Source organism: Scomber japonicus, chromosome 3, assembly GCF_027409825.1.
Source record: "Scomber japonicus isolate fScoJap1 chromosome 3, fScoJap1.pri, whole genome shotgun sequence".
NCBI lineage: Eukaryota > Metazoa > Chordata > Actinopteri > Scombriformes > Scombridae > Scomber > Scomber japonicus.
Genome location: NC_070580.1, coordinates 13,886,348 through 13,913,726, shown reverse-complemented (window position 1 = coordinate 13,913,726; position 27,379 = coordinate 13,886,348). Strand labels below are relative to the sequence as shown.

The 27,379-nt window shown below is 42.6% G+C and overlaps 1 protein-coding gene across 4 annotated transcripts in view; it reads left to right on the top strand.

Annotated features, from left to right (window-relative positions):
• Positions 1-27,379, top strand: part of LOC128356277 (plexin-A1-like) — a 156,136-nt gene that overhangs the window by 116,100 nt on the left and 12,657 nt on the right. For 2 of the 4 annotated variants that reach the window (XM_053316767.1, XM_053316768.1), the window contains exons 11-21: positions 160-350; positions 6,597-6,748; positions 9,536-9,659; positions 9,780-9,916; positions 12,319-12,486; positions 16,086-16,179; positions 17,297-17,533; positions 19,460-19,603; positions 20,858-21,092; positions 24,113-24,261; positions 25,899-26,155. In XM_053316767.1, coding sequence (XP_053172742.1) covers positions 160-350; positions 6,597-6,748; positions 9,536-9,659; positions 9,780-9,916; positions 12,319-12,486; positions 16,086-16,179; positions 17,297-17,533; positions 19,460-19,603; positions 20,858-21,092; positions 24,113-24,261; positions 25,899-26,155 — 1,888 coding nt within the window. The remainder of the gene's footprint in view (positions 1-159; positions 351-6,596; positions 6,749-9,535; positions 9,660-9,779; positions 9,917-12,318; positions 12,487-16,085; positions 16,180-17,296; positions 17,534-19,459; positions 19,604-20,857; positions 21,093-24,112; positions 24,262-25,898; positions 26,156-27,379) is intronic. The other 2 variants (XM_053316769.1, XM_053316770.1) reach the window with 1 other exon arrangement.

Below are 27,379 nucleotides of genomic sequence, written 5' to 3'. Positions count from 1 at the left end.
TCAATCTGTTCTACCCTTCAGGTTGTTTATCTACTCAGCTGGCTTATGCTATAATAATTCAACACAAACTATATTGATGGTTTGGTCATTTTACTTTCTCACTGGCCTCTTTCCACATAATTTCTTCATGTTCACTTTGCTTCTCTTTCTCCTCTCCAGCCCACCTGTATAAGTGCTATGCACTGAGGGACAGTTGCGGCATGTGTCTGAAGGCAAACCCCAGGTTCGAGTGTGGCTGGTGTGTACAGGAGAAGAAGTGCTCCCTCAGACAGGAGTGTACTCCTCCAGAAAGCACTTGGATGCACGCCACCACCGGAAACAGCCGCTGTGCGCACCCCAAGATCATCAGGGTAAGCTGTGATAGTACTGACACAAACTCACACATAACACCATAAAGCAGCTCAGTATGCCACTGAGACTTATCGAGGTGACAGGTAGAACTCACCTGACTGCACAAGTGTACAACAATACACAAATACTGTACACCCTAATGAACTTACTGTACAACAAACATACCAAACCGTTTTACAAACCTATATTTTTGTAAATCCAGGATTTACCAATGTGGTGTACCACTTGTATGTCAATTATATCCTACAGAAGTATCCAACAAAATTATTTTTATGACCCAACAAAAACAAATTTGCAGAAATATATATTTTACATATATATATATATACACTACCGGTCAAAAGTTGTAGGACACCCCAATGTTTCTAGTTTCTAGCAGTCTACCACTTACCTTTGTACCATTTCAAGCTATTCATTGGACTTGAACTGGCTGAATTTCAATAAAAACTGGAAAAATTGGGGTGTTCTAAAACTTTTGACCGGTATATATATTTTTTTTTGTTTGTTTTGTTTTTCATTTAATGTCTCAGCACACTGTACAAATAATAGGAACACATTATGACATGTACTGTTTTAAATGACGCCATTGCCTCACACTTCAACACCTTAAAGTCCATGAGGCCAAGGAACAGCCTGCTCTAAAATCAACATTGCATGGAGCTGCCAAATGCAAGTTACAGAAATAGTCTTGATAGGAATACACAGGAGTGAGGTGGGAGGGGGTTGAGTGGACAATACACCCTTTGTAGTGATTGCTTCTTGTTCTGCACACCTGGAAACTGAAGACTTGCCATTTGACACAAATCAGATTGCCCAAGTCAACTCGTTAGTAAAAGTTACTTCTCCAACGGAAGAGATTTGAAATCCCTACCTGTGCTGCATCATAGTTAGGACTCAGTGAGCGAGGGGAACATTATTAGAAGGGGAGGCGGCAGGAAGGATCGACATCTTAGAAGCCATCACCATGACTGCAACCATAACACAGATGGGCCAGCCAGGAGGAGGCAGTTCTCACATACTAAGACTGAACACACTGACATGATCAGAGATGATGGCTGAACACAAACACACACACACACACACACACACACACACACATTCACTCACACCTGAGGAGGCAGAGAAGGTGATTGTCTGGAGTGTTTGTGTGTGTGTATATGTGTGTGTGTGTGTGTGTGTGTGTGTGTGTGTGTGTGTGTGTGTGCGCGTGCAAGAGAGAGACAAAGAAACAGAGAATTTTGGAGTGTGCTAATTGTGTCCCACCATGGGCGCGGAATGTGTGTGCGTATGCGTGCATGCATCTGACAGGCCAGGTGAGCTAAGGCGTCTAAACACCATGGCGTACCCATCTGTTACCACCAGTAACTGTGGCGGTGGTCCTCGTCTGACTGTGACCTGGGTCAGTGTCCCTGCAGCTCACCACTGGGACTGACATGCACGTGCACGCTTCCTCTCACACATGCGCACACACACACAGTTTGAAAGCCACGCACTGCTGTGTGAGACGAATCATGATGTTCTACCATTCCACTCATTCTCCTTGCTTAGTTATTTGTCCTTCTGCTTTTCTTTTCTTTTTTCTCTCTGTTTCTGTCACTCTGTCTCAGGCTTTTAGGGGTTTTCTCGCTTTAAATATAATTGTATCTCCAGCAGGACGAAGCATCATCTCAATTGAAACGGGGGACAGTTCTCCCCCATTTAAATGGCTGTGAAATATATGTATGGTTTATAATGCATTCACTCTTACAGACTTGTATGGCTCGAGCCCTCAGTACATTTCCTGTGTGACACGGGTTCGTCTCCCTGTCATGCATAATGGAGATATTGGATAATTGGGGCACTGGCACATAGATAAATCCGTTAGCTAATGCTGTCTCTCTCTTCTTGCTCGCTTCAGTTATCTCTTTGAAACAAGCGTACAGAGGCAATTGGGGTGTGTGTATGTGTGTGAGTGGAGGGGGGGGGGGGGTGAAGTATGTATGAAGGGGTTGTGTGTGTGTGTGTGTGTGTGTTCGTGCAAGCATGTGCTCTCGCATGCATATTGAGAGGTAAATCCTGGCCTCAGGGCAAGATGTTGGTGGCAGTCAAAAAACAGGCGTAGAAGAGCTTAAAAAACAGCAGGAGGAGAAACAAACTGCAGGTTTGAGAACACAGGAGAGACAAAGATGAATAGAAGGAGAGAGAGGGAGAGAGATTCACCATTGAAACACTGGAGGAAGTGTTATCACCCAGTCGCACCGCCAGCCTCACCTCTCCTCTCCACCTTTGACATTTACAGTGTGACATTTAACGCCAAAAGAACATCCACAAGCGACAAAGAACACCTCCCCCTTTTCTTCTGCCATTTCATCCTTTAGTTCTCCCAAAGAGCATCGCATCCGCCATACAAATTGAATATTACTCCACTTCTCACCATCCGCTGGCTCAAATCCCTCTTTCCTTGTTTGATCCCCCCCTTTTTTCTCTCTGTCTCTCTCTCTCTCTTCTTTTTTGCTTTATTCAGGCAGCTTTGTTCGTTTTTTGCAGCATGCTAGCTGCTGTGTGGCCATTAGCTAGCGGATTAGCCGCTAATTTCATTTGGACCGGAGAATTTGTGTTCGACCGGGAAAGAAACACCACTAGAGAGAGAGTGTGTGACCAAGGCAGACACACACGCACACTTGCACACAGTATACACACAGCTATCCAGAGCTTTCAGAGCAGCAAGTGTTGAACCCATTTGGAGAATACTATTGCTCATTTGACATTGTTCAACAGTGTGCAGTTGGGTCCTGTTCCACTAATAACTCTGGCACCTAAGTACTGCTCTCCAAACAGGGCAATTGGTGATTTAGGCTTTATTTGGCTGGTTTTAGACATTATAAGAATTCCTCTGTTGGGCTGTTTAAGTGCAACTTTTCCTGTGTTTTCTGATAACGTGCTTTAAAATGAATTTCTACTTGATTCCCAAAAAGCAAAAACACAGTTCAGCCTGGTGTGCCAGTGTGCACAAAAAACACTTCACACACACAAACTGACATAGTCTCTGTGAAGCAGGCCTTTTAGATGTAAAATCACTTTCAAAACCACACACACAGTGACACAACACACAGTCACACAGTTGGATGCTGTCTCCCAGTGTAGTGTAGCAGTGTCCTAATACTGGCCTTGGAGGCTGCTTGGCCCTCCATCATCCATCATCTCCCGCCTGCCTTCTCCTAAGGGACAGGAAGAGCATTACAGCTAGCCCTTAGAAACCAATTAAAACAACACAGCTCATGCCAGTGTATGAGTATGTGTACATGTGGGTGTGTGTACGTGTGGGGGTGTTCATTTTTAGTGTGTTAGCATGTGGCATACCTGTGCCCTCTGTTGTTAGCCACATTGTGATCTATATGAGAAAGTGTGTTTTGCATTTGTGTGTGCTCTAAAAGTAATGTGTCTTTGCGTGGGAAAACATCTTAATGTGTGTGTCTCGGTCCGGCTTCACAGCTTGTGTGCTTGCGAAAGGCCAATGATTTCTCCCTCATGTATTGTTGAGCTGCAATATTGGCCTTTTCCAGACTACTTTATCTTTGTCTACCTCTTTATTTTCCCCTCCTTTTGTCTTCCTTCATGTATCTTCTGTATCTATCCTCCTTCCCTTTATCCATTTATCCTTTTCACTTTCCCTCCCAGCCTATCATGTCCTTCTGTCATCTTCCCATTTTGCTCTCGCTCTCTCTCTTTTGACCAACATCGAGAGAGAAGACTTTCTCTTCAGAGGCTTGTATCGACTGGACTGCTGTGATTTGCCAGTTGTTTTTTTATAGCTGAACAATAAGTTTCACTGTTACAACCTTGAGATAAATTTAAAAAGAACAAACCAATGCTGAGTAAATACATGCACTTCTTCATAAAGCAGTGATTAAAAGTGGATGACACCTCAAATCTGTTTTTTTTATGATGTTGTGGTCTAAACATGCTCTCAGAGTTCAGCCACAGAAACATAATTGGCCCCAGTGTGTTTTTGACTTCTGTCACAAGTTTGTTCTTTATGTCTGTGAGGCAACAAACATCATATTTTCACTTCTTGACATGTAAACATTTATAAACACTTCTCTTATCCCATTTCTTCACTCACTTCATTGCTTCCATCATTTTTTGTATGTTTTTTGTTTTTGAGAGGCTTTTATTTCACAGATAAACTTTGGAAGCCTTACGCCATGTTCGTATCATCTCTCTCTCTGTGTCCCCTGCTTCCTCCTCCTCTAACTAGCAGATGCTATCTGTGCTCTGCCGCTCAGCCGGCCACAATAGGCCTCACACAAAGCCGCCGACACAACGGGACAAGTCGGAGACGAAGAGAAAAAAGGGAGTTTGAATGGGTGTAGAGCACTGCGACGGCGGGAGGAGAATTGAGCGAGTGTTTAGGCTGGTGGCTTTTATCAGAAAGGGCTTTTTGTTTGTGTTGTTTAGTTGTGGATGTAACAACTTGTCTATGTATGCGTGTGTGTGTGTGTGTGTGTGTTTTGATAAGCCAGTGCTTATGGAGAAAGAGAGATTTGATTACCATATCTGAAGATTGTGACTGGTGCACTGCACTACTGTGTGTCACTCACTCTTTTGTCTCCAGCTAAAATATATGCATTCAGGCACACTGACAAAGAGATAGGGAGTGAATTAAAAAGACACAAGTCCAGAGAGGAAGTGGGAAAGGGCAAGGGAGGGAGGAGGGATGTTCATCATAAGCCTAGTTGATGTAAGATGGAAAACACTCCTTAATTATATCACTGTGGCATTTCAGTTTTGGCCTGCATGACACTGGGCTTTGTTCCCATTGTGTGTCTCTGTTCTGGGTGTCCTGAGCACCTGTGGCTTTTACTATCCCACCACCTTTTTTATAATGATGTCAGACTGGAGTTCATTGTGAGGTACCAGGTGGGGAAATTAAGCAGCCAGTGAGTAGGTTGGGAGAGTGAATCTAATTTATCCATGAAAGTACATCTACTTAAAGGAGTAGTTCTGCATTTTGGGTATGCTGATTTGCTTTTGGCAGAACATTAGAGTCAGATTGATACTACTGTCATGCTGGCATGTCTGAATAGAACATATGAAGCTACAGTACAGCCAGCAAGCTGTTAGCTTAGCATAAAAACTGGACTTGGGGATAAACAGCTCTACCAGAAGAAAACAAAACCCGCATGCCCCCTTAAAAGCACAGCGTTTTTACACCTTGGTTTTTTATATAGATTAAGCAAACAAGATATACACTAATTGAGCAGTAGGCAGACATTGTTACTTTTGGTTTGAGCTAGCTCGCATTTTTCCCGTTTTCCCACTCTTTTCATTAAGCTAAGCTAAATAGCTCCTGGATGTAGGTCCATATTTGCTGCAGAAACAAATGTTCTCATCTAACTCACATCTAGAAAACAAATGTTGAACTCATCTCTCAACATGTAGAGATGTGTTTATCCATTCCTGCTGTCTATCTTCTCTCATTAACTACACACAGTAGAAAATGAATTGTGGACATACATTATATGCAGTGCACTTGATGCTCACACAGCAACAATGAGCACATAATGACTGATCATTCATTTCATCCTTCCTTGATGGCAAGAGGGTCAGTGTGCCCTCACCCCCACTAGACGTCACCCAACCACCTACATGTCATCCGCTCTATTCTCCTCCCACCCTGATGTGACAAATGACCCCCTCCCCCGCCAGGTCCTAATCCAATTAGCCTTAGCCCTAATTATGCTAGTAATGAGTGATTACCAAAGGGGCTATTGTCTGTGTCAGGGCTGGATGAATGGGACCGTGATTAGCGACTGAGCTAGCCTTGGGTAGCCATTAGCACTTCTGCACACCTTTCACAGACCTTTAGGGGAAAGAGAGGGAGCAGAGGTCACTGTGTGTAGTAATTGTGTTCAGTAGATTAATCGTCACAGGGTTAAATGCGAGATGTAAGTGACAGCTTGATGGGTGGGTCCAGGTTAAGTGTGTGAGTTGGCAGATTGTGAATATTTGACTGAGTTGAGGTGCAGTTAATGGATCCAAGGTCATTTTTCATCTCACTTAATGAGGTAGAAAGTATCTGGTTCTTGTAAAATGGGAGATGACTGTAATGACTTAAGGAAACCATCAGATGAATTCATCTCGGGACATTCCTGCTGACACACAATATATGTTCTATGATGTACAGCTTTGGATAACAATTGATTGTCACATACAGTATGCTGTCTTGGTTAAATGATGTCCTCTTTCATTTGTTCCTCCCACAGCTGTCTCCAGAGACAGGGCCCAGACAGGGAGGAACCATGCTGACCATCATGGGTGAGAACCTAGGTCTGCAGTTCAAAGACATCCAGACCGGAGTCCGCATTGGCAAGGTGGCCTGCAACCCTCAGGAGGACCAATACATCAGTGCTGAGCAGTACGTTGACAGTATCTCTTTCTTCATATCCTTACTCTCTGACACTATACCTTCCTGCTTGTATTTGTCTGATATTGATGTGACACTAAGGGCTAAGCATAACACTGCGACTCTCTTTCAGACCTCTGTTTCAATAAAACCTCTAAAGGTTAAATACTGCTTTTCCTTTTCAAATAAAACCAATTCTATGCAAGCAGGAGTTTGGTACAGTACTGCAATTCTTATCCTGTTATAAAGTGCAGTCCATGTAAATCAAATAGTAGCTGAGTGAACGTAGAACATTTCATTCCACTAATAATCAGAATAATATAACCTTCATCACAATAAATTAGCCCATTCTGAGGGAAATGGAATGACATTTGAAGTGAATGGTATACATCCTTTAAAATCTGTTCTACATATAAAAGATTGTCATGTGCCACTTTCAAGGAAATTCTGAATCATGGCAGGTGAAACTACCATTAACTAAATACTGTATTATACCAAAGCTTGTGGTCAAGGTTCAGTTACATTTAGTTTCTTCAGAATGACAAATGTTAAACAAATGTGTTAAACTGGTGTGGATGCTGGCTCGCATTATTATATCTACCCAGAAATATTGGGGTCCTCGGTGCCACTACCAGACAAGTTGCCTCTTTATTTTATGCTGAATTCATCCAGAAGTAAAGAACATGCAATTTGGAGCAAGGAAAAATTGGGGACGCTTGTCACAGCTGGAAATGTCCTCAATATTCTCTTTCCAACTATATAGCTGTCATTTGTACATAAATGCTCCACTTTACTTAGTTTTGCAGCACAGTCCCAGCAGATTTTCTTTTCTTTGTGGCCTCTCACTAAGAAGGAAACAGAAAAAATGTGACTTTGATGGTTTGACAGTTAGCACGACAGAGTGCTGTGCAGCTCTCGCCAGCTATGACAGGTGTCCCCAAAATGGATTTAGAAATATGGCAGTGACTCTGAGTGACTTGATTTATAATATTTAACCTCATATATAGTGATGTTTACGTGGATATACCAGTAATAATGATACCAGATAATACCAGTTTTACATTTGCTTCTGTAGCTCTCAAGTGATATTATATGGGATCTGTGTTGTAACTTTTCTTGCTCAGTATGTCTTAGTGATCACATCCAAAACCACCAAGGTGTCAACGTTTAACCCGTCAGCCCTATAACACTGCATTGGCCTGTTGCCATAGCACCAGGAGAAGGAGAAGGAGGAGGAGGGCGCGGCTGGCAGTCAGGCTGTCATGCTAATTAAAAGTGATGTTAGCCATACGGTGCCATTAGTGGCCCGGTTGCTCTCGTCATCCCTGTGACCCTATCAGAGCTGTAGCATAGGAGACAGGATTGGGTTACGGGACTGACAGCACAGGTCAGAGGTCATCTGCTGGAAAGAGTGGAGAGAAGGAGGTGCACTGATTGTTGGGCAAAATGTAGACACATTGTTCTCACTCTGGTTTCCTCTTTCTTTCTGCCAGAGAATTAACTTTGTAGAGCCCACACACATCTCCTGCTTCTGTGATTCAGACTGGAATTGAATTGCAGGAAAATGTGGCATCTGTTGGTATGTTAGTATTAGTAGGCTTATCATTCACCTCAGTCATTAAACATTTATTAGATGGATTTGATTTCAAAACAGAACCTTCTTTTTTATTGCCTAATTAGTAGTTTCTGTTTGGTAATTTGACATGTGTTTAACACATCACATTTTACTTCAATCACTTGATTGAGGGAGGTGTGATTTATAACATTGTCATCTTTACAAATGCAATATGAACTTGTCCGTCTGTCTAACCACGTAATAACAGCCCAGTGTAATCATTTGTACAGTAATGATGTGAGTGAAGCCGTGTTTCTAACTGAGAGCTGTCCAGCATTTTAATCACGGCCCCTGTCATAGCGGGTGGACCAGGGAATAAATGAAAAGGAAAATAAAAAACAATGGAAACATACAGCATCGGAATGTGAAATTCATTGTTGTCGCAGCGCTGCAGTTGCCATGGCCACCTGCAGGGAGGATGGAAGCGAAGAAGGAGAGTTAATAACTCATCTCAGGGAGTGAGGGAAGCTGAGGAGATCTGTAGGATATGAGCTCGTTCAATTAATCAGTCACTCTCTCTCTTTCTCTCTCTCTCTCTCTTTCTCTCCCTCTCTCTGTCCCTCTCTCTCTCTCTATCTATCTCTCTCGCCCTTTCTCCTTTCTGTCTCATTCGTTCGCTCTGGCTAATTAACAGTCAAGTGTGTCTCCAGTGGGTGAAACATGAAGGAAGTGTGTGTGTGTGTGTGTGTGCGTGTGTGCGTGTGTGTGTGTGTGTGCGTGTGTGTGTGTGCGTGTGTGCGTGTGTGTGTGTGTGTGTGTGTGTGTGTGTGTGTTCCCCCCGTGGGCTACACTGCCACTCCTCCCCTCACTCAATCATTTCTCCAGTGGATTTTCATTTGGCCAGCCAGTGCCCAGGGCAGAGTGTGAGGCTTATAGTTCTACAGTATGCACTAATGTAGACACACACAATATCTTTTTTCTTTCCTTCTTTCTTTTCTTCTTTCATTCTTTCTTTCCTTCTTTCTTTCTTTCAGAATAGAAATGTTGCAGTATTGTCTCTTCTGTTCCCTCTTTTCTTACCATCTTTTTTTTCTTTGTTTGGTCAAGCTTCTGTCTTCTGATATAGCTAGCTCATTATCAAGCAACTATTGCAAAGATGACAATTGACGGCCATGAACTTAATTATTTTTGGCGGCACCGATAATCACGCTCATCTCTTCACTTCCTGCATTTCTCTTTTTCAGGATTGTGTGTCGGCTGAATGATGCGACAGGTTACCGGGTGCAGGAGGCTCAGGTGGAGGTGTGTGTGAGGGACTGCATTCATCCTGACTACAAAGCAGTCTCAACTAAGGCCTTCACTTTTGTGGTATGTGTCATTGATTTAAGAAACAGCTATGTAAAAGCTTTTTTGACATCATTGGTTTATCACTGTCTAGCAGAGCCATGATTGACGTGCCTGCTTCTCTGCCTGTGTGTCCCTCTTTAGTCTCCGTACTTCACCCGCGTCAATCCCTCCACCGGGCCGCTGTCTGGAGGAACAAGGATCACCATTGAAGGCAGTCATCTAAACGCAGGCAGCGCCGTGTCTGTAAAGATAGGACTTCACCCCTGCCGCTTCGAGAAGTGAGTGAATCCAAAGTACTCAAAAATCTACAGCGTGTTCATAGTTTATAACGTCCCTCCATGTGGTGATTCTCTTTTTTAAAAATCTATTTTTTTTTCTGGTCACTGCCTTTGATTTGCAGCAGGTTGGAAAATTGGAGTCAGTAAGAGGATGACCTGCAGGACTATAATTCACAGCAATTGTGAGAATGATGGTATAGCTTTTCTCAGGAACGCTGATATCATTGCTCAGTTACGCTGTTAAGTACATGGCCTACATTTTGTCCGAGGCATGACCATAATTTGGAAGGAATTACATGGTGTTGCTGCTAATCGGTTACTCACATTTTACTCATGTACATATAATAAATACACCTTTATTTTTCCCTTTTTTGTTTTTTAGAAGAATCTGCCACTGTTCTCAGTCATTCTAGAGATTGTGCCAGGATTTCAAGATGAGGACACATAGATCCAGTTTGATATGACTAATTCCTCGAGCCAAGAACTCTATTGTTTCTTTGAGTCCCTTCTTGGCAAACTGACAGGAAACCAAACTCTGGATTAAATCCTCTCATGTATGGTGTCTGACAGATGGCAGAGAATAGAAAGCTCACAGAAAAAATTGTTAGTACACTAGAACAAGCTCCTATATACTATAAGGAAATTTCCAGGCAGAAGCTTCACTAGTCAAGGTGACTGTTGGCGACTGTTCGTATGATACTGCTGTTTTTATTATAGTGGTTTCCTTCTCTGAGGCAACAAGTGACAGGTTAAACTAATGAGCTTGGACCTATCAAGTTCTTTTTATATTATATCAAAAGAAAAAGTAAAGGCCAATTTAAAGCTCTGTAGCACATTCCAAGAAAGGTGACCATAATAGTCTTGGCCTTTCATTCACTGAGCAGTAATAACCTTTACGGCCAAAGTAATGAACTGGTTGAGTCCATCTCTTTAATGTGTCTTTGTATTCAGTGGGGCCTCTGCTTTAATCAAAACCTATTTACCCCGAGTCACTCATCCTCTTATCTCCCTCCGCAACCCCTTCTCTTTCCTTCGCTTTTCTTTCTTTCCGTATCCCCTCTTGGCTTTCCTTTGTGTGGCCACAACCTTGTCAAAAATACGTCTGCGGCACCACAGGGGCTCTCGACAGCAACGGTGTTGTGAAAACGGTTGCCATGGAAAAGCAGCATTAGTGGAATGTGAAAACTTTGTTTTTTAATCGTCATTCCTTTTCTTTTTTTTTATCCTCTCTTCAGTAACCTCTTAGTCTAAGTGCAGGTGGAGGATGTTGTTGAAATTGCTTCTTGAGAGACAGCAGGGATATGTCCCAATTCTGCAGCTTTTTTGTTTTTTTGTTTTGCACTTTCCTTCCTTTCCTTTCCTTTCCTTCGTTTTTGCTCAGTCTCGCAATCCAACCCTGCCCCACTGCAAGCCACTGGAACAGAACCAGCAAAATAGGTGTTCACTCTTTCATCTTCTCCACCATCTTCCATCTTTCTGTGGATTCCACTTTCACAGCAGATAACGGCAGAGGATTTGTGTACGGATCAGCTTGCTCTTCTCATGTTCAAAATTTCACACTGCGCCGCCTGCCATCATGCCTGCACAGTGCGCACACACCCATTTGCACACACTCGCGGGGCGCAGTAGGATGTTACCAGACGACGAGTGACAGAAAACACACACTTACACGATGTTAATGCTCTGCCTGCCTACTGTATTTATATGCAAATCTACAGCACTCCACACTGTGCACAAGCTAGCGCACACCTGCTCGATACGTTGTTTCACAGGTAGCCATCCTCCCACTGCTTACCAAGCAGTGTTTCCCCTTGACAGGGAGGAGGGGACAGTGCAATGAGCCACTGGTGTGGAGCACAAAGTTTCTGGCAGCAGCACAAAGTTTCCCAGCGGGTCACAGCTGGCTGCCTGTCTGCAAGGGAGGGAGTTACATCACACAGAGAGACGACCAGCCTGATCTGCCACTTCAGATCTATCAGCCAGAGAAAGCGCAGGAGGGAAGGAAAGACAGACAGAGAGAAAGAGAGAGAGCACGCTTTGAAGTATAGTACTCTGTGATTTGGGCTGATGAAACTACGGCTGGACAGACTGAAAGATTTTGGCCTTGTGAATAGACGACTGTGTCACCATTATGTGTGTGTGTGTGTGCCTGCTTTTTTGGCGCATCTGATAAATAATTTATGAGTTAGTTAAGGGTTGAAGTAGGATTTCTTTCCATGTGCAGTTTTTTTCTTGTGTCTATCTTTTTTTCTGGCAGATTCAACACCCATATATTAAAAATCCTTCTTAAGACTTTCTAGTATCACCCCACAGTCGACTCTTAGAGAAGCCATCACCAAACACTGTATATAACATCCTTCTCACCTCTCTTCTCCTACTCCTTTGATCTCCCGATCTTCCAGGCGAAGCAACAAGGAGATAGTGTGTGTCACCCCTGCGGGACAAGCCTCAGGCACCACCCCAGTCATGGTGGACATCAACTCTGCTGAGCTGAGAAACCCAGAGGTCAAGTTTAACTATACAGATGATCCCACCATCCTTAAGATTGAACCTGACTGGAGTATCGCCAGGTAAGGACACAATACTTTGAATCTTCCCACAAAAGTTAAGAGTCTTTTCTGAGCTAATACAGGCTTAAGACATGGAGGATAGTTATGTGTTGTACCTACAGTATCTCAAAAAGAACACTGTATGATTGATTCATTATTTCTCAGTATTGCATAAATGGTACAGGTCAACCCCGAAAGTAATGTACACTGAATAATTCATAGGAAAGATTTCAAAACTGGGCGATATTGGCTTAATCTGCTTCAAAATATATCGTTAGCCCCGTCAGCGATCTATCATTGTGTAATACATCGGCATGTCACTTCATTATCTATAATTTACATCAACCCAGTGTTTGATCTGCAATTCTGCTTGATGAACAGCTATAGAACATATACAAATGCATCAATACATTATTAATCTAATGTGATGGTGGTGCCATACATTAATTCCATATATTCAAGAAGTGTAGCCAACGACACTGAAATATGCACTCCATGTAAAAGGTGATAAATGTATTATTCTGCTTGCATACTCCCTGGCTGGGTCTCGAAGAAGATCCCTCTCCATTTTCACACACGTCTCGTTTTTCAAAGACATTATTTATTCTGTTTATCTTTATGTTTCAAAAGTAAATCTTTGAGAGCAGGAACAGCAGTAAAGGAGACTCCTGAAGCATTGCACCGCTTGTTGATGAGCTGCAGCAGAGATGTATCTGTAAATATTACTTGACTTATTGAAATGAGACTACATAGCCACGGGAAGATTTCCTGTGCAAACACAAGCTGTGTTGTGGAGCAAAAAAAAAAAAAAAAATGAAGCTTGGAGCTACCAAATGCTAATGGGCTCACTAGCATGACCTAGAAACTCCTCTACTCAGCTCACAAATGAAGCCAGCACACACACAAACACGCACTGTTGACTGCCTCATTTACCTCAAAAGTATAGTTCCAGGAACTTGTCGTACATTATTTCCCAAGCTTCTTTCCTTGATGTTTTTTTGTTGTTGCATTCACTAAATAATAATTCAACTAAAATAAAAGTTGTTATTCGAACAATGGACTCGTCCCAAAAACTATCAAGGGATGTAGTTCATAAGAAAAAGTAAAAGTCCGGAAGAAAAAAATAAAGTTACCTGCACTAGATTGACATCCAACACTTAATTTCAGTATTTATTAAGTTGCTACAACACCATCATGCCATTGTCACCACTCTGCTGCTCTTTTGAACTGAAATACAATTTATTAGTTGTTGTTTGTTGTTGGTGCTGTTAATGAAACTCAACACCTCACATTACAAGCCTTTTAAGAAAGAGGAAGAATGATGCCTCAGAAATCCCTGCTGAATGAATACCATATGTGTTACATTGTCATTAACGCCAGTATGACTGTACACAGTATAGTCCAGGTATTTATTTGGGATTAACACTTCCTATGACAGTCAGCATCAGGTTTTGCCACCAGATGGACTGTTTATTCAGGCAACAACAATTCAACGCATCACAGTGGGTTGAGGTGAAAATTGGAGCTGTTTTTAAAACTCTGCAGGGAGACAAAGTCTCTCATCATGTGAACGAGATGTGAGCGGATGAGAAGTCTCATTTGGAATTGGATGAATGAAAGGTTGAGGGTAGGCGAGGGAAAAGAGAATGAAAGTGTTGGCTCCAGCCGTGGGGGTGGGAGGGGGTTGGGGGGGTGGAATAACCTTAACACTCGACTTGTGTTTGTCATTTCACTCAGTTCTCCCAGAGGAGGAGGTGCATGGTTCTCTAGGCCAATTACACTCTTATTTACCGAGCTATTTTGTCGCTGTGTACCCCTTGGTGACCCTGTTACTGGGGCTATTTCAAACAGCACTGAGCATCCCTTGTCCAAAACACAAATCTGACATGACTGAAGCTTGTTCCCCTTACTTCATGAAGAGGTTCTTGGGCCAACAACACAAAACACACGGGGATGCAGAGATTGCGTGACACTTCATCTTGTTTACGCTGTGTAGAACAGTTTATGCAGTACACCAATGTTGTGTACAATGTGTGTATAGAAATTATTCTTATCCTCTTATTGAACTACCTGTGTGCAGTGTTGCAATGAAACAAAGCAGTTTTTACTGGTGTTCAACTACTGAATGGTCTGTGACATCTATGTGTCCTGCAGATAATATTCTGCTATTGATGAAAAAGATTTTTAAACAAGTACAGCGGTATGTAAAAATCCCAGATTCCTTTGTCTGCTCAGTTTTCACACTTGACCATATTTACCACTTCAACACGTATTGGCCTCTTTAAAGCCTCTCAAAAGCCCTCTTTTGCCTCAGGCAATTTTTCCTGCTAGCTATTTAGCTTGCTAGTTCTTCTACAAGGGCCTGTTTCACCATACAGCTCTGACTGGCCTTAACTCCTTCCCCAAGACACCAGCTTTTTCTGTACAACAAAATATAGCCAAGTAGTTAGGTAGATTGCAAGTCCCCAGCTACCAGAGATTTGAGATAAAACAGCAGAGGAAATAAAATGTTTTAGAAGAGCTTTCATCCCAGGCTTTACAACACTTTAACAACAATACAGAATGTGCTTTTGTTGGTGTCATATCATTGTTGGTTTCATACATATCAACATATCATCATTTGACCGATATTTGTTTCTGTTCATGGAGCCAGCAGTGAGTCACAGTGGCACACAGCTTCAAGCCTTTACCCCGCTCCAGTTTTAGGTTGTATGCTAACTTATTTAGCTGCTGTCAGAACACCTCACATCAGATAAAGTTCAGCCTCTCAGGCCAGCAGAGGCTGTCGAGAAGGCAGCGTGGGGGTATGGGACTCGCACCCATATTACCCATGTCTCTGTTGGTCAGCGTCACATAGACCTGAATAGGTCACAGGTGTAAAGGTTACAGAACATGTCAGATCATTGACAGCAGGGCAGTTGCTAAGTGTATCTCATGCTGAAAAATACCACAGTGCAAATTTAATATACTCTGAAAATATCTCCCCCTGGCTTTTGAGAGGTGGTGAGGAGAGGCCAAAAGCTTTGGCTGTCAGAGTAATGCAACATATTCGACTAACCCCCCCCCTCCCCCAAACCTCCATATCAGTTTAAACAAGCTTTTAACATTCATGCAAGGGCTTTAGCGTTAGTATCATTATCTGAAAATGGGCTTCCATGAATAAGCAGGCAAAAGGCTACAGCAGGAGCAAGCATTAATGGTAAATCGCCAACTGGAGGGCCCTCTTGGCTCCCACAGAGAACAGATTTATTAACATTTATCTCCACCGATAGGCCTGCTGAATAGTGTATGCACATGAATTTGTGACACACAAGTGCACATTGAACTGTTTTTATTTTCCCCTTACTATTGTAGAATGATGTTTATCCTGATGTTCTCTGAAACTTCTGGAATGTATATCAATTGCCTGTCCACTCTCAGTAACAGTGGCCTGCTTTATTTATAGAAGCAAAATACTGTTTGTGACAAATCTGTTATTTATGTCAGCATGTTCACGTCTTGTAAGTTTGGTTACACAGTCATTGGGATTTACATGAGCACCTGTGTCCTTTATAAAGAGACATGGGGGCCAGATTTGGGCTGCACTGCTTTACAATATATCTTCTTATCTCTTCCTTTAGTGGAGGAACCATGTTGACCATTACCGGAACCAATCTGGCCACCATCAAGGAGCCCAAAATGAGAGCCAAGTATGGAGCTGCCAAGTCAGAAAATGTAAGTGGTTGGACCGAGACACCCGCACACAGTTTTAATTGACAAAACAAAAAAAAAGCAGTGACTTGACTTGGCAAGTGAGACAGAGTAAGACCAGTACAGACACACAGGTGTCTCTCTCCACTGTCTTTCCCTCTACTTTCACACACTCCCTCTACCTCTCTTTTCTGAAAAAAAAAAAGATTTTCAGACGATGCACACACTCCTGAGACACAGACAGACGCACACACCTGACCCTTCGGTCAACCAGCCAAGGGCCCATTTTCTGTTTGTTTTTGATGTTGAATTTCCTTTTAGCAGTTTAACCTTTGAAATGTCAACCAGCAATAAAGCGGCTCTAGCAAATCCCCCTCTCTTCACCTAGCACCACGGGGCTTAGCTAACCTTTCTTCCACTCCTGTTCTTTGCTGAAAGTAAAAATATCCCTTTTTCTTTTGTCCCCCTCTCTGCAGTCGTTTATATTTTGCTTGGTTAATGTTTCCATTGACCTATAAACACTGTTTTTCCTGTATCCAGGTGATCTTACACACTCTTTTTGTTTCAGTGTGTTAGTAAATGTGACATATAGATATAACGCACTGTGAAACTATGCACAGGTCTCTTCAGCCGTGCTGTGTTATCATTAACAGATACTGGCTGACCTCTCCTGTTTCTCTGTATGTCATTACAGTCTAATTTGTTCTTCGGTGACTGATTTAAGTGTCTAACCCCACAGGGGTTTCCAGATGATATCAACACTGATTACGACACTGATGTTATTAAGCCAGCGTCTTCCTCATTATGTTATTATAGAGACATTTGATTACTCATATCACATAAACCCTGTTTCAGCCATTGCATATATAGATGATTATTTAACCTGATCTTTTCTATAGGGACTTTAAATGTACATTTTTTCTAGTTCTTGCCATCATTAAATGTCAGACAATGCTATTACAGCGAAACAGTGTAACAAGGAAGAAAGGTTCTTAATTTAGCAATTAAATCACCACATTAAACTTGATTTATCTGTGTATCAAATGTTCTCCTCTTTTTTCTATTCTACCTTCTCTCTGCCGTGGACCACCCCCCATTAATAACTTCCTCTCTCCCTTCTGTCCTTTCTTTTCATCCTCAGAATTGCACAGTAGTTAACAACACAGTGATGGTGTGTTTGGCGCCCTCTGTGGCCGGATCTGATAAAAGCTTCTCAGAGGTGGGCAGCAGTCCTGATGAGATCGGCTTTGTCATGGATGACGTGCGCTCCGTGCTGGTGGTAAACGTGACTTTCAGCTACCACCCAGACCCTGTGTTTGAACCTCTGAGCCCCACTGGCATGCTGGAGCTGAAGCCCAGCTCACCACTCATACTCAAGGTAAAACACCTTGTGCTCTTAGCATTGATCTGTTTTGGCCTTGTCTCTACCAGGCTTTGCTTTACATCCATCAAGTCCTTTCTCTTTATATTCATCTCTTGACTTTGCCTCTCACTTCTCTGTTTTCAGCTTCACTTCTCACATCTCTCTCTGTGCTTCTCAGTCTATCTCCTCTCTTTGTCTTTCCAGTCATCTTTTTTCCTCCTTTCTCCCTTCTTGCATCACCTTTCCCAGTTTATTTCTGCTGTGTGTCCTTTTCTCTTTCACACAGTAGACCACGCTTTAGCGAGGGAAAGGGAGGTCTTATGTCTGGCTGAGTGATGTCAAGATGGAGTTTGCAATGGTTTTGCATCAAAGCTTTTTATTGATGGTTACTCTGTATATAAGGTGTGGCATAAATGCCTTAAAACACACCAAGACATGAGGACAATTGAAGGTTAAGAGTGTTAGCTCTCAGATGAAACACTGGAAGAGCAGTAAAGCAGATAGCAATGTGCCAGTGAAGTTGAATATTGTTAGCAATGTTAAAAGCTCACAAATATTATTATATAGCTATAATTCTTGTGTAGACCTTCCTCTTGTTTTTAGAATATTTCTTTCAACACAGCTTTCTTTAAGATGTGCCTCAACTTTGAAAGATGATATTTCTTCGCCTACTGTGTCCAATGGGGTTTGGCGGCCTTAAAAAAAACAGTCACCTCTAAAACACCCCTTTTTAAAATCAGGTGCAAAGTAATGTTTATAAAGTGGACCCATGCTTTGTCATGCCATCTGCTCCGATTTCTATAAGAAAAGAGACTTCACAGCTATGTTTACTCCAAGCCATAGTGGCAGTATATATTTGAATGCCCTCCTAAAGGCTTTGCCCCACCCACCCACACTGCCTTTTGTCATGTCACCTCTCCTCTTGAACTTCAAAGCCTTCTCAGGAGCGAGAGAGGAAATTATCATGCAATTTCATGGAAAACTAAAGCCTTTTTTCTCTTGGCCAATCAGGGTGGAGTTTTAGAAATGATAAATCACGCCTCTCTCTTCTACAACTTTAAGTATAATTCTTTAATGAAAAACCCTGATTGCCCCATCATGCTCCAGGTAAAGAATTGCAGAACTACGCAGCACAGAAATGGCATCCTATAAAATAATTGCAGAGAAATTAGACATTCATTGAGATTTTCCCGCAATTATTACCTCCCACTCTGCAAAACATGGTTAGGAGTTAAGTGGATGGGGGTGGGGAGTCAGGAGTGGATTTCTGTTCAATTTATTAACTGTAGTTCCCACCACCTCACTGACTGGCAAAGTGGTAGCCATGACAAAGTCTATGACAAAGTGCAATTTCATGGACAAATGTGCACAGGATTCTCATATTATGGTGGCCATGCAGCTCTTTGCAGGGTGAAAATCTTCACTTTTTGTATGCTTGAAATAATGCAAATGATAACAAGGTGTCTTCAAATACAAATACAGCAGATTGGGTATTATTTTTATATCTGAACACCTCCTATATAATGGCCACTCACTAAAGAAAGGTTAGGTAGGCTGTGTTAAAATCACAAGCCACATTTTTGTTTGTGACAGCTTAACTCTTGGTTTGATCAGTTTCTATGAGAGGTACTATCATCAGCATCAAGGCAGCACCAAGCAGAAGTACTGTTGCTATGGTTACCGACAATTTCATGCATCTTGCACATTGATTTAGACCTGTGGTCAAACTGTTGACAGACACCTGCCAGCCAATCAGAAACAAGTGTTTGGGTTTTTTTTTTTGCCATTGCCATGACATAAATCACAGTCATAGTGAAACCCCTTGAATTTAAACTCATATTACAATTCTGTTCATGTTGACCACCTTTGGATTTACACTTTATCTACAGTATGTGATTTACACTTTATCTATGTAACTAAAACATGTGTGTCCTTTTCCAGGGCCGCAACCTAATTCCTGCAGCCCCAGGAAACAGTAAGCTGAACTACACAGTGCTGATCGGGGAGACACCCTGCATTCTCACCCTGTCTGAGAGCCAGCTGCTGTGTGAATGGCCCAACCTGACTGGAGAGCACAAAGTCACTGTGAGTACAGCTATGATACTTTTCAATGTCACTGTTAAATCACTAATTTAGAAGCTGTATTATGTACAGTATATGTATGTTTACTGAGTGTTTTGTGTCTGTCTTCATTATGTTAAAATGATTTGTCACACACTGAGCAGAGCATAGTGCCACTCAGGCGTTTGAAGCCACACAATATCTGAAAATGAGCATCAACCTAAAATCTAAGTTATATGTTTCTATCTTAGATTCCTGTTATTTTATCATCCCTCTTGATTTCATTTTTTTCTTGCCACATCTAATGCATCTGGCTTTTACATTTCCGTCAGCCTCTTCTTCTTCCGTAGCTCCAGTTCTCTATGCTGTTTCCGCTCTGGTATTCAGCCACCTTCTTTATGTCAATCTACTTCCTGTCTTTTCATTCATTCATTTCATTCTTTCCTACCCATCCATCAGGTCTAAATATCTTCAATTACTCTAGATTTCTCTTCCCCATTCAAATAACTACACACACACAAACACACACACACATACACGCATACACACACATCCCGTCTCTGATACTGTTGGCGGTGTTTGTGACTGTATTTTTGTCTTAGAGGCTTTTCATTGGTCTCGTTTGGCTGCCGTCCTCCTTGGGATTTGAACAGTATTGATATTCAATAGAGACCAAAAAATGGCTAGTGGGTGTGAGAGGTCTGCATCTATTTTTATCCTCCTCCATTTGATATTTCTTACATGTAAGCCAGTTGAAGAAGGAAGAAAAAGAAGAGAGGGGGAAAAAAAATATATCTCAACATTTTTGTGTTGTTTTTTTTATTTATTTTTTATTCACATGCTCTGCAAGATACAACTGTTTTGATGTGATATGGTTGAAAGTCATGTGTGTGCTTGTGTGTGACTGTGTATACTTGTTAGTGATTCACTGGTTCCAAAGACAGCCCCAGGGCACAGATGTTGCCTCCCCCAACCCAGATATAAAGGGTTTTGGGGAGTTTTGGCCTGCACTTAGCTCCACTCGGCACAGCTTGGTTTGCCAGTATAAATGCAATGTGGGAATCAGCACTGGAACCTTGCATCATTGTACATTATTACATTCATACTGTGTTCTTTATTGTGGTCATGATTTAGAATTGTAGTTATTGTATGTATACATTTGAAAATGCCAAAATTGGCTTGGGAAAATTCTGTTGCAAATGTACCCATACACATTTTATTGTTCTCACCTGCTTAATCAACAAGAGTGTAACTTTTCTCTTTGCCTCGGTCTACTAGGTGCGTGTTGGAGGGTTCGAATACTCACCGGGGACCTTACAGATCTACTCAGACAGTCTGCTCACCCTGCCTGCCATCATTGGTATCGGGGGAGGTGGCGGCCTACTCCTGCTGGTTATCATTGTGGTTCTAATTGCTTATAAGAGGAAGTCTCGGGATGCTGACCGGACCCTCAAACGTCTGCAACTGCAGATGGACAACCTGGAGTCCAGGGTAGCCCTAGAGTGCAAGGAAGGTGAGTTTGGATGACGCTACTTATATAATGCTGGTGTTCTCCTGGTTTCTTTCATCATTCGCCCTCCTTCGTTCTCCTCATCTTTCTCCCCAAATAACTCCTGCATCCCCAAATAACACTCTGGAAATCTCCCTCACGCTGCAGCTTATCTCAAAAGCTGCACAGCTCCCATTCAACAGTCCTATCAATTTCTCTCCCTGCTTCCCCTCTTACTCTCTATTTCTCCCTTCCCTCTCAATGCCAACTGTCCCCCTGCTGTTAGGTGGCAGCGGTGTGTGTGCATGTGTGCGTGGGTGTTGGTGTGATTCCAAAGGAGTACTTTGATCTGAGCCAGCCACCAGATGTTGGCTCTCCACCCCACGAGAGAGCTGCCTGGCTGGCCTGACTACCATCCGCACTGAGAGAGGGAGAGATGGAGGTTAGATAGATACAGGGCACGGAGGTGAAAAAGTGAGGGATGGTAAGGAAGGAGGGGCTTGGCATTGACCGAAGTAGGGTGGTGTGCTGGGGGGATAGAGAACAAGGGACTTACACACCAGTACATTAGCATATATTCATTTGGCAGGCGGCAGCATGGCTCCAGTGAGAGCCTACTGATGCTGTTACTGGTTTATCTGGCGAGAGAGAAAGAGGCAGATGGGAGGAGAGAGACAGAGAATACTGATAACCATAATCATCAGCATACAGTTGTATTAGAGATGACTTAACCTGTTGCACTGACTTAGAGAAGCTCAAATATAACACTAATTTACTGTGGGTTTTTTTGTCATAAGTTGAGACAAATGTAACAGAGGCAGAGAAATCCTGATTTTAAGTGCCCAATATTGGTCAAGCTCCAATACTGCTGTATCATAGTGCTGTATGCTGTATCCTACAGTTGTCAAAATGCAGCTTGTCTCTTGTCACCCCACACTCCCTGACTGTAAATGCAAACTACTTTCTGCTTAAAAACTGGTGGCATCACTACTATTTGGCATAGCTCCCTCCAATGCTATTGACAATGATATTCTACAACAGTTACACATATCTTTTGCCAGGGAAAAAATAATAGTAAAAGTATAGAGAACACAAATTAATTATCTGTCTAAACACACATTTGTTTCTTTGAGTCAAAATTTGCCCAGTCATTGCACAGAGGATGACTATGTACACTCCCCCTGACAGTCTTCATGTCCTGCTCTTTTGCAACTCCCTGCAATTACACACAACACACACATAAACCCACGCAGCAGGTCAAACTATGATTGGCTCGGGTGTGCGGTGGTAAGTTCAGGTGCTCTGACCCTGTCTGTCCCCCACTGTCACCACTGTCTGGAAGACGACAACAGGATGGATGGAGGGGGGTGGGGGGGCTGAGAGAGATAAGTAAGAGACAGTGTGTGAGAGGAGGGGAAGGGGAGGGGGTAGAGAAGAAGGAGAGATGGATAGAAAGATTATGAGAGAGGAAAATGAAGCAGAAACAGACAGTAAATACATTTAAAATATAGAACAATACAGAAAGAAAAGAAAGAACTTGAGTGGAATATGTGGTAGAAAGAGGGGATGGGGGATGAATATATAAATGGTTTCTTTTCTTTCTTTTTCCAGACCAAGAAAGTAGCAGGTGTGAACATAACATAAAAGCAATATTGTCGAGTTGGAGTGAAAAAATAGAGCAAAGTAGAGAGAAACATACTTATCAGGCATACAGAAAGAGATGGAGGGCATGAGGGAGCCAACAAGAGAGAAAAAATAAGATGGAGGGATGGTGCAGCAGAGAGGAAACCATAGGGGAGAGAGGGGTGACCTCTAAGATGTCACAGAGAGGGAGAAAAAGAGATAGGAAGAGAGGGATAGGGTGACACAAGCCATCTGTTAGTCTGGGCTTTGGTTCGTTATTTGTTTGGGTTGTGTTTCCATGTGTTGGTGTATTTTGGATGACGCTATAGGACACACACATTCTGTTGTGCTAATAGAAACATATAGCTGTATATATTCTACTCACAGGGGTTTAAAATGTATAAAACAGATGAAGCAGACCGCCAAAAGCATTAGGTGCAGGTGTTATTGTATTGGAGATGAATGAGAGAATGCTTTTGATCCCATTTGTTCCCTCTAGATGTGACTTGTGAAGCCACAAGGGAGCATACAGAATGGGGTCAGAACACACACTATCTGGGAATGGAAAATGTGTAAAAACATTGACACATGCACTCACATAAATCATCTGGGCACTAGGTTATGTGTTCATCTGTGGGGCAAGACAGGAAAAGTGCGTGTGTGTGTGTGTGTGAAGGCGTACAAGCATGCGAGTTGGCAGCGTGTAATGTGTGTGTACTCAAAGGCTCATGTTCCTGTGTGCAATTGCCATCCTGAACTCCCCTCCAGCCACTGAGAACCAGAACACTTTCCTCTGTCCTCTCTCCATCGTTCCCCTCCCGCTCTCAGCACAGAGCAATCGCATAATGCTTCTCTTCACCGCTACTCCTCCACACGCCTCCATCTTCGCCTCACTTTCACCTGTGTTGCCTTTCTCCTTGTTAACACAGCCGTTAAATGGTCAAAGTCAAGAAAAAGTCTGGCTCCAGAGTTGAGGTAGTCTTTCTGCAGGTGATTATTCAGCACAGCAGCCATAGCTTTTCAGTGCGTTCTTCTATTTTGTGTATCCTTTAAATGCTATGTTTGAAGACTTAATTTCCAAATGGGTCTCCAACACAACTTCAAAATTGAAGGATTTGAAGGCAGTAATAACCACCTTTTAAAGTAATAATTGCAAACGTTATATCTAAATACATGCTTCTTTGCCAGTTGATATCATACAATTGTATTTGAACCTCTAACCTCTAAATACCAATCTGGAGATGTAATATTCCCTAGAAAATTCCTCCACTCCACATGAAGAGATGATACCATGTACAGTATAGAAACAATACTTACTGTATTGTTAGCAAAACCAAGAAAATAAGATTCTAACATTAAGTATCATATTCATAACCATTATGATATATATACAACCATTTTCTGCATTTCTCTCTTTGCAGCCTTTGCAGAGCTGCAGACAGACATCCATGAACTCACTCAGGAGCTGGATGGAGCAGGAATCCCCTTCCTGGACTACCGTACCTATGCCATGAGGGTCCTCTTTCCTGGGATTGAGGACCATCCTGTGCTCAAGGAGATGGAGGTACGGGTCAGTAGAGATCGCTCCACACACACATACACTGAATGAATGAATGAATATTGTGTGTTAGATATGTAATTAGAAATAAGATTTGAAGAAAGGAATTTGGTAAATGATGGTAAGAAGAAGAAAATAATCATAATCCTCTTGTATTTGCTAGGATTGTAAGGCCTGGAAAAACATGGAGAGGGAAGAGTGTTTGTAAGACAAAGCTAAGCAGAAGTCAGAGAATCTTCTAATTCTCCTGAATTATTGATAGTTTTCCTTTTCCAAACTAATTTCTACAGTGTATGTTACAATACATAATACATTTTACAGACTTATTTTATGTAGGCTGCTTCCGAGTCAAGACTTAGAGACAGAAGAGGGTTCTAGCCCAAACTTGTAAAAAGAAAAAAAAAAGTAACTTGGTGGAAGGAACTTGTGGGGAAAGCTCCAGTTTGATGTAATATAGTGAAGGGAAGGTTCTTTTTTTGGGGAGTGAACAATGTCTGAGCTCCACTAAGACTTGGTACAAGTGATAGATTGCCTCTACAGGACCAAGCCTGTATGAGGCTCCTGAAAAAGCAATGTTCACACGTTCAATAAAACACTCCTCCCCTCCAATACTGCTCATTTCTCAAGAGGGAACACTCTATCACTCACATGAACCTCGGCTTTGTGGACACTGTAGCGCAGCATGCACACATACCTCCATCATTTCTCTGTATACATTAGAGTCTCACACATACATCACATGGAAATGCACACTTGCGCTTGGCTGACATGCATGTAAGGTGACGGGCGCAGGGACAGCGCTTTGAGACATTTGGTATCTGCTCATGCTATCAACTGTATTCCATAGGGATAGTGTAGCGCGACATTGGATTTTCATTTGTATGGCCCAGGCAATCACAGGCCACAGTAGTGCGCTAGCAGGCAGATCAATTTCTTATTACAGCATGAAGCTCACATTCTCACTTCAAACCTTCGTTTCTCTCCCTCAGAGGGGGAGCCCTGCCCGTTGCTTTGAGAGAGGAAAAGAATCAGTGGAAAGGACGTGGGGGGGGGGGTGGTGCGGTGCGGTAAGGGATGAAGGGAGGTAAAGAGAGAGGGAGAGAGACCTGGGAAAAATGAGATAGCATTGGGACAACTGTGGAGAGAATAAAAGGTAAGAGGTAAGACTGAATGAGGACAAGAGAGAGAATAGAAAGGCAGAGATTTGAAAACCTCGTTTTATGGATGCATCTGAAAGCTGGAACAGAATCCGTATTGCAGATTTTTATAAACATATTGTAAGAGTGCTTGTGAGGCTCTTTTGCCCTTTTGTACCCTTCATCTGATATTCCCTATTCTTGCACATACTCATTAATCCATTTCTCAACTGTGAATCACAACCGATTCTTTTCAACTTCCTTTAACCTCTTTCTTTCCACCCCTTTCTTGCATTATGATTCTACCTTTTCTGTCCCATCTCTCTTCTTTACATCCAACTAATTTCCTGCTTCCTTTACACTACCTTACCTACTCGGCTGGTTTTCTTCATTCATCGAACACTGTCTCTCTTTCTCTCTTTCTCTCTCTCCCTCTCTCCCTCTCTCTCTCTCTCTCTCTCTCTCTCCTCTCACACTCCTCTCACATCATCACTTCCATACCCTCTCCTCCAGGTCCCCGCTAACGTGGAGAAGGCCCTGACGTTGTTCGGCCAACTACTGACCAAGAAGCACTTCCTGCTAACCTTCATCCGCACCCTTGAGGCACAGCGGTCGTTCTCAATGCGAGACCGTGGCAACGTGGCCTCCCTCATCATGACGGCGCTGCAGGGGGAGATGGAGTATGCCACCGGTGTACTCAAACAGCTTCTGTCTGACCTCATCGACAAAAACCTGGAGAGCAAGAACCACCCGAAGCTCTTACTCAGAAGGTATGAAAAGAGGGGCTGAAAACATGTCACATGTGCACAGATAGTTTCCCCACTGGGGGTTCAAGTGTGAGGTTATGTCCCTTTTTATGTGTGTGTCCGTTTTTTTATATTCCTGACTGGGTTAGGACGTCCTCGAGAAGAGGAACTTAACTGAAAGTCAAAAAATAAAAACAAAAGTTTTGTCAGTTGTAAATGTTTCCTATACACATGCAAACGCAAGAAAATCAAGCAGATAGTTAGACTGATTATGAAGAAAATGAAGGATGGTGCTCTGCAAGAGTGTTAGAGAGTGAGCGATTAGTTTTCCATCGTGCAGCTGAAGTTACGGAGCAGGAAGGGGGACAGTGACTGTAGCTTTTAGAGGTATATATGACGTTACCTCCTCTATATCTCTCAACCCTGTCGCTGTCAGAGAGGATTACACCCCTGAGCACACACACACACTCCCAACGGAGCTGCAGTCAGACAGACCACTCTTTCCTCTCTCAAACACACATAGGTAGAGTGGGGGAAAGGTACAAGATATAGGGGGGGGGGGTGTAAAGGGGGAGAGGAGGAGGATTTGCAAGGGGAGGGTGTGAAGCATAGAGAGAGAAGAGAAGAATGTGAGGTGAAAGAGGCAGAGGCAGTGAGAGAAAGGTGGATGAAGCATAGGGAGGGAGGGAAATGGTGATTGACAGAGAGAGAGGGCAAAATGTCTGGAGGGAGACTTAGGCTGGAGGCAAATTGATGGAGGGAGTGAACGGGAGAGAAGAATAGAAAGGCTGTAGCAAGGTAGAAAGGTGCAATATGGTGAGAGAGTAGATAGGCAGAGGGGGGGAAAAGAAAGGGAAAAATTAGCTGGTGCAGACAGCCGGGCAGGAAAAGATACACGTATTTAAGGAAAGACACAATTAGAGAAATGGCCTGTCTCCAAATAAATTGGAATTAGACATTAAATGATAAAAAAGTTATGTTTTTTTCGTCTCCTACTTCTCCTCGGAGAGATATTTAATTAAAAATCTAATCAAATAAATGACTCTCAGCCAGTGTGCCTGTGTGAAGCCTTTTCCAATCCCCTCTTGGGGCGTACGGTCACAACATGCTGTCCCTGCTAACTACACTAGCCTCGGGAACTGGCGTTAATAAGCTCTGCAATTATTACACATGGTTCACCCTGTTACAGTCTCTTTTTTTTTTTTTTACTGCAATAGATAGACTTGAGATTTTTTTTTAAAGACGTAT